Genomic DNA, 15,090 nt, shown 5'->3' with positions numbered 1-15,090 from the left:
GTCAACAGTTATTTATACATCCGAGGTATCTACCTGGCAAGTCTTAAGGAGGTCTTCCTACAACAAAGGAAGCTACAGGGAGAAAAGAAGTAAAGGAAGTTCGAAATTAGAAAATTCTCGAATTTTTGACTGGGGTGAAATTTGAGAAGGAAATTCGACATCAGAAGAAAAAGAAATTAATATGATTAACTATGGTCCAACCATATTTGGCAAGAATAATATCCCGATATCTTAAATTAGTGTCCACCAGAAGCGGATTAAAAAAGTGACACACCGGTGTGTGCCACTTTGGCTACCTGGGCCACCGAGTGTACATTTGATTACACTTTTTTTTTTTTTTTTTTTTTTTTTACTAGTAACCCGTGTTGTAGTTCTAGTCTCGATTAATAATAATATCGATGTTGTAAACAATAACTTTACAAGAAAAATTTTCTCTCCTTTTCACATCTTAGTTCCAACACTGTTGGTGAGAAATGCAGGGTGTTTCAAAATGAATTTTGGGTTTTTAAGTCTTCGTACTACTTATTACATTTTACGTATAATTATAAGCAATGCATCAGTAAAATAGCACCTCAAACAGCATTTGCTACAAGTGTTCGATGTGAGATTCATTCGTCACTCGGCACACATCTAGTCGATAGGCGAAAAAGGCCCATGAACTTTCCGCCATATGGCACAAAACACATTAAATTTAGGGAAGTCTCGTTTCAACTGTAACATCTCCTGAGGATTTGCTGACGGCCAGATGCAAACATTATGAGTGTTCACATTAGCTCTTAGGTGAAATGTCGATTTATCACTGAAGGCGACACGATCCAGAAAATCTTCATTGTTATGCAGCAATATTTCACTTGCGAAATTGGCACGTAAACAGTAGTCTGCAGGCTTTAGACCTGTAGCAACTGCAAACGATAAGGACGTAGTTACAAGCGTCTCCTTACTATTCTTCACAGAGACGGTCGCACTGTACAGATTCAATCTTTATTAAAACACAAAAAGCTTTCTGCTCTCTAGTCTTCGTCTTTGCTACTTGATCTTTCTAACGGCAGACAGAAGAAACAATGCATGTACACTCATGTCCAAAATGATTGTCGCATATCTATAACTGCCTTCTTGTAAGAATATAATTTGATAATGATTTTGCAGGGTACTTTTAAAACTGATGCTATGTGTATAATCGGGAAATGTATATTTGGGGTAAATTTCATAGGAAGAGAATTATAAATACGAAAATTAGAATGAGTGAGACAAAATGTTGATAAATGGACAAGAAAGTTTTGTTTCGTTTTATTGTTCTTATTTTCTGCTCTTTTGACATGAAATTTGCCACATACATGTGTTTGCCGATTATACACATACTAACATTATAAGAAATACCGGGCGAATTCGTTATCAAATTATATTCCTACAACAACATATTTATAGACATGCGGCAATAATTTTAGACATGAGTGTACATGCGTGCGTACAAAACTGTTTGAGTTGCTCTTTCATTTGATATAATATTTATAATTGTAAGTTAATTGTAATATATACTACAAAGTTTCAAAACCCTAAAATTAATTTTGGAACACCCTGCATGACTTCAAATTGTGTCATCCTATTCATGTCTTGTATATACATATTATCAGGGCCGGCCCTAGGCAATTGTCGCCCCGTGCAATGGCATAATTTGTGGCCTCCCCCTTTTTCCAGAAAGAACAAATCTTAAAAGTCATGATTTTAAGTATGCTACTCCAGCATGAACAACGAAGAGGAGGGTAAGTGCAGTCGCACTCAGAAAGGCTTAAATACTTACTAAAAATGCCATCCCGTTGTCTGTTTTCTTTAAATATTAATCTATTATGTTAGTGAAAAATAAAGCAAACACACCTACAGAGGAAAGATGGTAATCCTTTTTATAGAATTCAATATCGAGCTTTAATCTCAATGTATAAGTTTGCAATTCCAGTGCAACTAGCTCTTTTATCTTTGTTTCTTGATTTTTCTTCTACATCTTCTAACATTTTTTTTTTTAAAAAAAACTTGTTTCTATCTTCAGTGATAAGGAACTTGTTTCTGACAAAAAAAGACTAGTTTCATATCAAAACTGTGATAACTTACTAAATGGAAGAGATATTCAGTACTATTCGAGAATTGAATTCTTGCATTTGACAACAATATTCGACCATTTGCTTTAGCATTGTCCATGTGACCCTGAGCTAATGCAACCTAAATATAATTTATGAATGTAGTATTCAAATAGAGGGTCAGCTTAGTAAATGTAACTACCATCATCATAAAGTCTGTTTCCAAGAAATATTTAATTTAAATAATATACTTAAGACAGATTTTGCCCAGCTCTCCAAACTTGCCGCTCCATGGAAATGCACGTGTTGCATGTATGGTAGAGCCGGCTCTGCATATCATATATATCTAATTACAAGTTATTTATATATGATATTTACAAAAATACTATTAGGCAAATTAGTATTGGTTTTTACCTTTAGACAAGTTATTTGAATTTTATACTGTTCGTGACATTATTTTCGTACTTATTAGAGGCCTGCTTTGACGAAAAAAGAGTCCATTTCTACTTTTATTTCTTAGTTGATATTCATGAAAAATGCTGAAACCCGAATTGTTAATAGGTATGGTATTCATGTAAATTGTAAAATAGTTGTAGCGTATCAGTATCTAGCGTTTAATTTATGTTGCATTTTATGGTGATTACACCTACATAAAAATATTTCATACTTAAATAGACGTAAGATGCATTACAAATGACTATTTGAAAAAAAAAAAAACGAAATTTAGAGAAAAAACGAGAGGCAATTTTTTTTCTAAAAAAACGTACATTTCTGAAAAATACGAAAGGTTTTTTTTCTATTTACAACACTACCCATGTAGCCCTACAAATGTTACTGTGATCACTTCAACGGGAAATTAATAAACGCATAATTGATTGGTTCTCGGCGTTTAGTATACTAGGTATTCATATACACTAAAAATTATGTTATTTATTTATTTATTCCGTGTTTTTTTGGGGGGGAAGAGGAGCTAAAATAAATAAAAAAATCAAAGAACGACCTTAAAACATCTTGGTTTTTCATAAATTCCATTAACGAAGTTTTTAGATATATTTCTAGTGCTTTTACCTTCCCACGTGGAATGCAACTCTTCTGGATGAAGCAACCACCAAGAACTTGTCACTGCACCCAGACGCACAACTAATGACGTCACCAAAAATACAAACAATGAATAATTGGGAAGTAAACTGGCATCTATAGTTTGTTTCCCCGAATCTTCTTTTTCACGATCTTCATCTGTAACAAGAAACATAACATTATATTTATTTATTTATTACTGGAAAACAAACACTAATTCACAAATGAAAGTTCATAACCAGCAACAAAGTAAACTGGTAATAAGATCAGAAAACTATTCAAGCAAAGCCCAATTTATTAGAAGAGACTAGAAAGTGCTTGTACTTGTTCGGTATTTGGGATAGAGGCGTCAGAAATCCAGCAAAAATATTTCGCTTGCAAAGACCTTCCTCTGTTAATTAAAATTTTAGAGTTTCCTTCACAGATTACGAGCCCTAGTCGTATTTGATTAGCTCAAAATGTCAGATCTCAACTTAATAAAATACAGGTTTCCGGTTTCTGTACAAATATCAGTTGTTTCTTAGATAAATTGTGGATCATATCACCCATAGAGGTTGTAGACTCATATAGGTATTTATAACACACCCTAGATACAAACATAAATGTATGTCGAAGAAAGGGATGATATTCTTTTACTGAGGCTGGCAATACTGATGAACCTGAGAATGCGCAGAAGCATGTTCTAATTGCAACAGTGAACTTTCGTATGTGCAAGTAGGAGTAAGGTGAAATGGCTCCTGTAATACCAAATCCAGCCAAATGTGAAGTGAGATCTGTGATAGGTTTTTTGAATGCAGTCGGCATTCATCGGAAATTGTGTGCCATTTTCGACCGACAGTAATGAGTGAAAGGAAGGTCAGGTAATGATGCAAATAATTTCGGGAAGGGCGTTCAAATGTTGATGATAATAAGCGTAGCGAAAGGCCTCTAGTGTTCAGACGCACGATCTGGTAGAACGTGCTAATGAGAAAGTGGGATCCAATCGCTGGTTCACAATAGCTGAACTCGCCAAAGAGTTTCCAGAAGTGTGTGTGAAAACAGTGCATCGAATTATGACTGACAAGCCGGGTTATTAGAAACTGTGTGTGAGGTGGGTAATAAAAATGCTGATAGACGTTCACAAAGAGCAAAGATTTCTTTTCTCACATAGTGACGGAAGATAAAACCTGAATATCGTATGCCACTGGGGAGTCGAAGCAGCAGTCAATGCATTGGCGGCACTCAAGTTCTTCTAAAGCGAAGACATTCAAACAAACATCTCAGTTCACAAAATCATGGCAACTGTGTTTTAGGACCGAAAGAGTGTGATCCTGGTTGAATTTTTGGACAATTGAGGAGTTTAATGTAATAAGGGCGAAGCGAGTTTACACCTTTTTGCATCAAACGCATTTGTGGCTTTTGCCATACTTGTTTAGCTTCCTGGTAACATTTCAATTCAATATCGGAATAAAATGCTGGATATTACATTGTTTTATGTAAGAACAAAAAAAAAAAGAAAAAAAAGAAAGAAAAAGAAAAAGAAAAAAGAAAAAAACTACTTAAATTTTCAACATCGTGTTTCTCCAACTGCATGTTTCAGACTTACGCCCTTATTGCAACAAACTCCTCAATTACGGCAGATATGCATTGCCAAACTGAATAACCTTCGACGTGCCATCTAAAATCGGTCAAGAGGAATGCTACGCTCCGGAATTCTTCTGATTCATGACAACGCCCACCTACACACAGCTGCTCGTATTGTTAAGATAATTCAAAGATTTCGATGGGAACTATTCAATCATCTCCCTTATAGCCCCGACCTTGCCCACAGCAATTTCCTTCTTTTTCTTCAACTAAAATATGGCTTAAATCGAAGCATTCCATAGGCCTATAGGCCTATGTGGCGAGAATATTTCCACCCACACTCGCATCGAAATTCCCAGTCCCTGTTTACAATCAGTACAATACGTTTCTGTCGCCTTATAATGAAAACAACGCTGTCCAGCGAACCTAACGGTCTTTTGCTCTCTCTGTTTATTGTTTTCAACACAAACTGCAACCTCCCAATATTGCCAGGCGTACATGGCTTTCGCACACTTCCGAACAAGAACAATTGTACAAAATTGAATGAGCATTATATGTAAGATGTTTTACATCATAATTAAATCGATGTGTCATAACGTTAATGTCTCAATCATCTCAAAAATAACAATTTATGTAATAATAATAATTGATCGATGACAGTGCAGAAGTAGGTACACCTTGTCTCAAAAAGGTTGAGCGCATTCTTTATTGGTGTTTTGAGGCAAAAATTTTCTAAGTTCAGCTTCGGGTATCTTCGGGAAAAAATAAGCCAGGTTCGAACCTCCAAGCCAGCCTTTGCAATCGGGAAAAAGTTTGCAGATGTGTTTTTCTTCTTTTAAATATAATAAGACTTGTTACCAAGTGTTTAAAAAAGCAACATTGATTGAAATACTTAATGATACAATATTTCGAAACCTTGCACATGCTTGTTTGTCATTTAGCTCTCTATACGTAATGGAGCATTTAAATACGTTAAAGAATCTTTCCATATGTAAAAGAATGCTCAAAGTTAAGAAATAGAACATAATTATCGCCTGAGTACTAAAATAAAAGTCAAAGTAGAACAGAAACAGCGTTTGTCATGGATATGAATGTCATAATTATCTTGAGATCCGTTATACATCGCTAGAAGCTTAGCTCTAGAAGTTCTTGTGTTAGCTCATTGGTAAGCTATCGGATTTCAAATTATAAGGTTGTGAGTTCGAATCCCATCTGGATCAATACTTTTTTTTAAATTATATTTTCCGCAATGCATGAAAAATTATATAAAATAATTACATTAAAATACATAAGTTGTTTATATATAACATAATAATTGCAGAACATAGTAATTATTATGTTTAAAATATAACATCTGAGAGAATTTTCACAGTAGGTCGTTATTATATATGAGAATGTTAAATACAAGTTAGGAAAATCGTTTAATAGCAATAAATAAGTTATGTAGTGTATTTATTTGCAGCTATTTGTCATACAGATTTAACTTCTCAATATTCTCATTACAGTATGTTATTTATATTCGTGAAATACAGTATATTCCTACGGATATAGAAAGTGTATAAACAAAGTATCCAAAGTCCTATCCTGCTTCAAGACACATAGCTTTTCCCGATCCCCTTAACGTCACGGGAAGAAACACAAATTCTCTTTAGAACGGAATGTCGTTACTTAGAGTCTCATTCGAATACGTTGAATATGCTTTTGTGTATTCATCTCTCTCTCTCTCTCTTTCGCTTTGTTTATGTGTGTGTGTGTGTTGCGGAATATCCCAAGTTGAATACAACATTTGCAAAGTATATGAGCATCATTGTCATCGAATACCAGAAATTGAAAGTCGTGTTTCTTCAGGTTAGGTTTACGTGTTCATGTTAGCTCACTGGTAGAGTACGGACTTGCCACTGAGGAGGTCTTGAGTTCAAAGCCTACAGCTAATTATCATTCTTTTGTTAGTAGGATTGCACAGAAATCGGATACAAGGAGTGGTTTACTTCTAGAAATATTTTCAGAAGCGTTTAGGTAGCCCTGAAAAGGGCTGTTTTCGGGAGTTAAGGCGGGGATACTAATATTGTGTCCAAGACCCTTCTGAATTTATTACACGCTCCATTCTTCTGGGCATGGAATCTATTACATGGGTGACAAATCTATCTCCTTCCCCTACCTCCAGCCATGCTTCGGAAACAAGATGCCACAGGTCATCCTGAGTTCTTGGTGGATCTGTCTCAGGCCAACTTTCCCTTAGAGTACGCTTCACTTCTGCTCACATATTTTCCATGAGATTGAGGTCTGCTCCACGAGGCGGCCAGTCGATTAAATCAATCTCAGGGTGCCCTGCGAACCATTCCTGAACCACACGGGAATTATGTATTGGCGACTGGTATTGCTGGAACTGAATTACACCATCAGGCTGAAACAGATGGCACCATGATATTACTGATAATGTCTAAGTACTGAGCATTGTCCAGATATCCTTCAATTCTATGAAGCTGTCCTGCTCCGCGACTGGAAATCCAACCCTAACATAAAATAGATACATGGCCACTGCGATTGCAAGCAGCCACATATCCATGGTCATATCGGGTGCCTCTCGGACGATACACAAAACGGCGTCCCTCCTTTGATGTTGTAAATATGGATTCATCTGAGAAAACTACGTTTTCCCAATTGAGACCCACATTCGCCTGTGCAAACGCGAGACGGTAAATTTTGTGGTCGTCTGAGAGTTTTCCCTTCACGGCAGCAACACGGCCACGTAACCCAGCATGACGAAGCCTTCGCAAAGCTGTATGCTTACTACCAGGAAAGAGAGAAGCTTCCCTTATCTGTCTAGACGTCCTTAGTGGGTCTAACCGGGCTTCGTTTACTAATCTCGCATCTTGGGCTTCGGTTGACACATGCGGACGACCAGGAGATCGTAAATTACCAGTCTGACCTGTAGCACCATATTTCCGAATCCATTGCCTTCCTATAGAGGCCGGGACACCTACTCGCCTGCTAGCTGCAGTTGCAGAATAACCTTCCAACTCCCATAAAGTAATTACTGCTGTACGTCTATCCATAGTTACCAATGTTCTGAGCTGTGAGAAGAAAGCAATAGGTAAAAGCTAGTACCTGACGTGTGATTGGTTACTTGCACGACACGCCTATTGTGGGGAACAGCGTTGCCAGATCTAGCATAATGATGCTAGATCTAGCATAATTTGCATGTCTCTAGCACCTAGCATCTTGCTTTTAGCATCCTGCCCAAATCTAGCACAATTTCAGCAAGTTATCAAAAAGCCGTAAAACCTGGAGAAGTTGGTCGTGGGAAGAAAAAGAACGGCAGAAATGTATCCTCTTCCATTGATTCATACACTCGGTAAACCACACAGGCAGTCTTATTTTCCTAAGTAAGTTCGGAACGGCTTTGGGCTTTTTTTTTTTTTTTTTGTGGCTCCACCCAGGGTTTTCTAATCCTTTAACTCCGAGGCATGGGCGGAGCTATGGGGGCCATTCTCCCCCCAACTTTTTGACAACTTCAACATCTTTACTTCTGACTTCATGATCATATTTATTCCTGAAATGACAGCTCCGAGACCGATCAAAAATCTGCCCCCTCCCCCAGCAGACGATTCCCAACTCCGCTTATGCTGCGTAGTAATTTTCTTTCAAAATATGTAAACAAAAACTTTGCATTCATTTATACGATATATACGCCATTGAGTTTGGCAACGACTGCAGTAATTTAGTTGAGTTAAAATTTTGGTGCGTGAAGTATTGAGTTCTATCCATGCATTCTTGCTCTCTGTGTATTTTAAGTTACGTTATCGTATCTCAACTTTGTTTTTTTTTAAACTCCTGAATTAGTAATTATGATGATCTAGCATAATTTGACCGAATCTAGCATAAGTTCGATCAGGTTTTGGAATAATTCCGAGCTGTGAGTCTGGCAACGCTGGTGGCGAACGACTTGGTCAACGACTCGCGAAAGAAATCTGAAAATGGTGCGCCGTAATAATAATAATAAAAACAGTTTTTATAAAGGAATATTAATACATACGAAAAGCTGTTTAAAGAATGAATTGTTATACTGACTTTACACGTATAAAAACATATACCATATACCAAACAGATTGAGCGATATGATTATAGCTGTTTTGAGACGAACACTTTCGAAGTGCAACTTCGGGTGTCTTCGGAAAACAGTAAACTAAAGCTGCTGGTTCGAACCTCCAAAGCCAACCTTAGTAATCGGGAAAAGATGTACAGATATGTTTTTCCTTCTGTTAAATATAATAAGACATGTTGAAATGGTATTAAGTGTAGAAAAAAGTAACATTGATTGAAATACTTAATGATACAATATTCCGAGACTATGTATTCACACTCTCGTTTCGTCATTGTGATTTCCATACGGAAAAGAGCATTTACGTATGAGCTCAGTTATATTTCAGAAGCAGATTCCGAAAAGCGGTCATGTTAGCTCAGTGGTACACCACCGAGCGTTTAAATCGTGAGTTCGATACCCGTTCAGGTGAGATTCCTTTATGATATTCTACTTTCCTCAATGCATGAAAATTATGTAAAATAGTTACATTACAATTCATCAGTTGTATATATATTTTCATATCATCAGTTGTATATATGAGTTGAATATATATATTCATATCATCAGTTGTATATATCAGTTGAATATATATATATTCATATCATTTCACGACATAAGTAATTCTTATCTTTAAAATATAACATCTGAGGTATTCACAGAACGTCGGTGTGTTATGTGTGAATATTGAATACAAATTTAAAAAATCGTGTAATAGCAATAAATAAGTTATGTAATATATTTATTTGTAGCTACTTTCATCGCAGATAACTTCTCAATATTCGCATTACAGCATTTAGGTAGAGCATAGCGAAAATCGGATCGTGGTTCAAGACAAAAAACTAGCTAGCCCCAAACTGTCACGTAAGAAATTCACGAATCGCAAAAGTAAAGTGAAGAGATTGAGAGCGGTAATTCCTTAATCGCTCTCTCTCAACTCTCTCTTATCTGCATTTATACATATAAAAGTGTATGTATGTATGTTCCATCATAACTCATGTATGCCTAGAGCAGGGTTTCTCAACCTGGGAGTCGCGGCCCCTAGGGGATCGCGAAGATAGGCGGAAGAGATAAATATAGTTAGAATCTAATACCAGAAATTATTTTTAAATATTATTTTTAATTTTGTTCTGATAGGCATACTTTTATTTTTTATACACACTGTAAAGAACAATAAAAAACAAGTCTACTGAACATTTTCAAAGGGTGTAGAATTCGTGTTACTATTCGGTTCAAAGTCTCTTGTCGTCGCGAATTCTGTCGAGAAATTTGAAGCTTAAAATATACAAAACGAGAATCATGCCTGTTGTTCTGTATGGTTGCGAAACATGGTCGCTTACTCTGAGGGAAGAACATAGACTGAAAGTATTTGAGAACAAGATCCTTAGACGAATATTCGGACCCAAGAGGAACGGGAATGGGGAATGGCGGAAACTTCATAACGAGGAACTATTAATTTATACGGTTACCCAACATTGTTAGGGTCGTCAAGTCTAGGAGGCTTAGGTGGGCAGGTCAGGTAGCTAGAATGGAAGAAAGTAGAAACGCTTTGAAAGTCTTGACTGGAAGACCAAACGGAAAACGACCATTAGGAAGACCTAGGGGCAGATGGGAGGACAATATTAAGATGGATCTCGCTGAGATAAGAATACAAAGTAGAAACTGGATCCAATTGGCTAAGGATAGAAGTCAGTGTAGAGCTTTTGTGAACGCGGCATTGAACCTCCGGGTTCCATAGGCCATAGAGTTAGTTAGTTAGTAGAGTTGTTTAAAAATGAATTTAAATCAAAGAGGTATGATATAAAACTAATGAGAACTGTATATAGAAATACTAGAAAAATACACATGAAACAAAACCTGCACATTGAAATACAATTAAAATTAAAACCTAATGAGATACCTAAGCATGGTGTAATTTCACTAGTGCAGCAATGCCCGGTTCAATCTTCATGACGAATATTATCAAGCCGTTTTCAACTGATAAGCGATTTCTTATCTTTGTTTTAATGTTTACCATAAAAAAAACACTTTCGCACAAGTACGATATAGCAAATGGAATTATTACTTTTAAAGCAGCAATCACCAGACCAGGATATTCTTCTCTCCTCATCAGGCAGAACTTGTCCAAGTCTTCGTTACAGAAAACCAGTTGCAAAGACTTGTCGCATGATCATTCTATTATTTGGTCAAGAAGTTGTGAGCTTAGATCGGATACGTTAATGGCCTCTTCAATGAAGGAGTTTAACATCCATCTTGAACCAGCACCTTCGTCGTTGGGAATATAGATATTACAGTTACTGTATCCACTGTCAGTGCCGGGCGCCGAAAAGAGGGGCCACACATTTCGGAGGAAGTGTGTTACTCAAGTTAGGAAAGTGCATGTGCACATGTGTAAAATAGAAGGAAAAACGTAATAAAATGTACTCAAAATTAAGGAAAGGTAGGGTTTATTTTGAAAATGTTATTGAGCTTCGTGCCAACCATGGTGGCGCTTCGTAGCTAGTCTGTCGACGTCACTCATATATACGGTGACATCGTACTATACTCTCGCCCCGGGCAATGATTTTCCATGGCACTGTTCACTATAAACAAAAAAATGGATTCTACTATTGTAGAAATAGGTATGTTAAAAATCCCACACAAGCTTATTATAAAACAAATTATAAAAGGGTCGCTGGCAAGGGCGTGTGATAAAAGGGGATCGTGATAGGAATTAGATTGAGAACCACTGGCCTAGAGTAATTTTAACCACATTTCTTATAGTTTCAAAAAGAGTGCTGTCGGGTTACCTATGGTGAATGGGAGGGGGATACATATAAAAGATTGCTAGAAAATGATCGATATTAGATTCATAGTTTTCGGGGTCGCTTAGATAAATAGTGAGACTTTCAATTTCGCTTAACTCCGATTAAGCTCTCATTAGTAGGGATGGGCACGAACGACTTTTCTTTGAAACTCGACTCGACTCGAAACAGACATCTTTGAGGTCTACTCTTGGACTCGGCGCGAAAAATATCTTCCAACTCGACTCGGATTAGAGTCAAGTCGAACCAAAACGAGCCAAATCCTGTGTGTAGTCCTACCTAGACAATACATAGACAATAATTATTCTATCATCAATTATACTACTGTTACTACAAATAATAATAATAATAATAATAATAATAATAATAATAATAATTATTATTATTATTATTATTATTATTATTAATATTATTATTATTATTAATATTATTATTATTATTATGACAACACCGTGTACAAACATGAACGATAGATGGTTAGTAAAGGAATACTAAAAGCTAGTTGACTGCCGACGTCGGTAGTCATGAAGTCTACAAGGCAAGGACATCGTTCATTACCCTAAGCTGTAAGCGTCGGTGGACTACAGATGGTCAACTATTAACCTCTCGCCAGAAATTGGTGGCCCCGCAGCGACGATCCGTGATGGCCCAAGTTCCATTTTGAAAACTTTACTACCAGCGGCAGAGACGCGATGAAACGCCAACGAACCACAAAATTACTCTCCCAAAATATGTTAAAATGCCTATATGTGTGATTTTTTTATATTTAGGTGAAACAAAAAAACACAAAACAAATACCCCGGGGTGGACGCGAACTATCAATATTACGATTACTAGGCACGTGTTCTTCTGACTTCCCCACGGAAACGATCATAAAAAGCTTGGTTGTTGAAGGATAAATCATTGACGTCTTAATTTAGCCAATCAGACAAACCCCTACATCTCGAGTTCTAGGAGGTCATACCTTGAACCGTTTCAGATTTATTGCTTTCTGGTGGAGTACTATCCATGCGCAAAATTTGAGCATAATAGCCGACATGCATCTTCGGTGCCTCTTATCTTTAGTACAATTTTAACCAGAGATGGTGTGGGTCAATGAAAATTTGATCCACGACCCACCATGACCCACTATGACCCACCACCCAAATGACCCATTGGCCCACTCTGACCCATCAACCATCGTGATCCACTCTGACCCACCACCAACTATGAACCACTCTGAACCATTGCGACCAACTCCGACCCACCAAAACCCATCGACATCAACTCTGACCGATGACCCACGTCCTGCTCTCCATTGACTAAAGAAAAAAAATGAAATGAAATCTTTAAGTTTTACGTCCCACGGTTATGCCGGTTAGGCTAAAGGAGACGGTGATGATGAGAGATGGGTGAAATGGTGGAATGAAGAAAGTGGGAGGAAACGGGAGAACCCCGAGAAAACCCACGAGCACGGTGTTTGTCCACCACAAAGTTCACTTGGCGGGAGCAGGGTTTGAACCCGAGACCCCAAGCACCAGAGGTGAACGCTCTACCACTGAGCCACCGCGCCCCCCATTGACTAAAGAGATTACACTTGTAATAAAACAAGACTGTGAAATTATCACTTATCGGAGTTTGAATTTCTACCGTCATTGGCTCAAGCACCTCTTTGTTACAATACTGGTGGGTCTGACCTTTACGATATATAATGGCAAAGTGTTTCTCATCTTCCGAATTAAAATGAATTTAAATTTATCATATGTAATTATTTCTTTGTTGCCTTACAGACACATTTCAGTAGAAAATAGGGTGAAATTTAAAAGTTTCGAATCAAGGAAAAGTAGACCAACGTAAAAAAAAAAAAAAAAAAAAAAAAAAGAGAGAGAAACTAATTTTCTATATAATTAAGCATGCCGTACTAATTGGAAATGCCCATGTAATTAAGTTTAGAATACAAATTTTATGGCCATTTTTCTCTAACTTTATGGCTTGATTGCCTTATGCTCGGAACGCTCCATATATTAAACACCAGCTTCAGCAATTATAAATAGAAAGCAGTGGGTATAAAATTCAAAAAGAACTTTAGTTTGCATTACTCAATTTTTTTCTCAACTAATATCAATCGTTTTCGATTATTTTTACAAATCAACCCACTACCAATTTCCAATATATAGAAAATGCACCCCCGTCCCCCCGCTCATAAAAGACAATTTTAAAAAATGCCAGGGCATACTCTCTTTATTTTTAATAAAGAGTTATATGCTGAATTTCAGCTCTCAGTTGAACGGCTTGTGAGATACTAAATTTTTCGCAAAAATTCGGACTTCTACTCCCCCTAAGGATATGTATTATAATGAAAGTGACACGCGTATGATAACTTCCCAGTTGGGATTGGAGCCTGATTATATACCAAACGTCAATTCATTTGACTTTGCAATTTGACCGTGATGATTACGCAGACATAGTTACTTTCAATTTTTTATGATACATATCCTTATTTCATATGTTACAGATGATTCAAAAATATTTTTTCAAGCAGTTAGCTCCTCTAGAATCTCACAGGCTGCATCCCAAAATCCAACTCCTACTATCCTATGACAATCCAAAAGTGACTGAACTTTTTTTATTAGGAACAAATGACAAAAGAAAAATGGAGATCTTGAAAGTAAAATGTAGAAAAGCTCGGTGCCCCCAATAACTCCATATTTCTCCGCCCCTTCATTCCGAACTTAAAAGTAAAACTTAATTCGAATATGGTTAATTAGTGAATTTATTACAGTTAAATTTCACTCACTACATGCTACAGCTACAACTATGTAAGAAAAAATAACAACTGTGAAACATGTTCTGAATTACTATTACATTTCTTACGCTATTATTAAACATATTAGAATAGTAAAAGAGGATTGTTCGTGAAATAGTATATTTGCTCATGATTTTTAACTTTTCATACGGAAAAAATTAAAATATTATTCTAGTTTTAAAATTTGCACTCTGCAAATATGTTGCCCTCTAGGCAATGGGATGAATGTGGACTAATGGGAAATGCTGCACTCTTAGCGGCGCTGAAAACTTACGATTCGATTATAATATCGGTTGATTTCGATATCTTTATGTCGCTACGTAACCACCCTGGGTGCTAATGGGAGCTTAATTGGACTTGAATTGAAAGTAGAGCTATTCACCTAAGCGACTACGAAACTATGGATTCAATAATAATATCGACCCGTTTCTAGCATTTTTGATATGTATCCCGACAGTACTCTTTTTCCAGACTGTAAGAAATATAGTTAAAATTGCTCTAGATATATCAGAATTATGTTGAAACACACACATAAATCCACTTTTATATTCTGTATAAATAGAGAGAGAGTGAGCGACCGAGCGAGCGAGAGAGGGCGACTCAAGGCATCACCAATTCCACATTGCAAAAGCATATATCAGGAATTGAATTGAAAATCTATGTAAAGACTTTCTGCTGTGGCATGCTTCATAAGGACAATTCCAGTCTGCT

The 15,090-nt window shown here is 36.8% G+C and overlaps 1 protein-coding gene across 1 annotated transcript in view; it reads right to left on the bottom strand.

The window, feature by feature from the left end:
* The window catches only part of LOC145694757 (uncharacterized), a 49,318-nt gene that overhangs the window by 21,329 nt on the left and 12,899 nt on the right, over nucleotides 1–15,090 (bottom strand). Inside the window, exon 2 of the mRNA XM_081771367.1 lies at nucleotides 3,138–3,305. Within this exon, the coding sequence (XP_081627493.1) occupies nucleotides 3,138–3,305 (168 nt within the window). The remainder of the gene's footprint in view (nucleotides 1–3,137; nucleotides 3,306–15,090) is intronic.

Source organism: Thermobia domestica, chromosome 9 (assembly GCF_964235325.1).
Source record: "Thermobia domestica chromosome 9, izTheDome1.hap1.1, whole genome shotgun sequence".
Taxonomy (NCBI): Eukaryota; Metazoa; Arthropoda; class Insecta; order Zygentoma; family Lepismatidae; genus Thermobia; species Thermobia domestica.
This window is presented reverse-complemented; position numbering and strand designations above follow the sequence as displayed.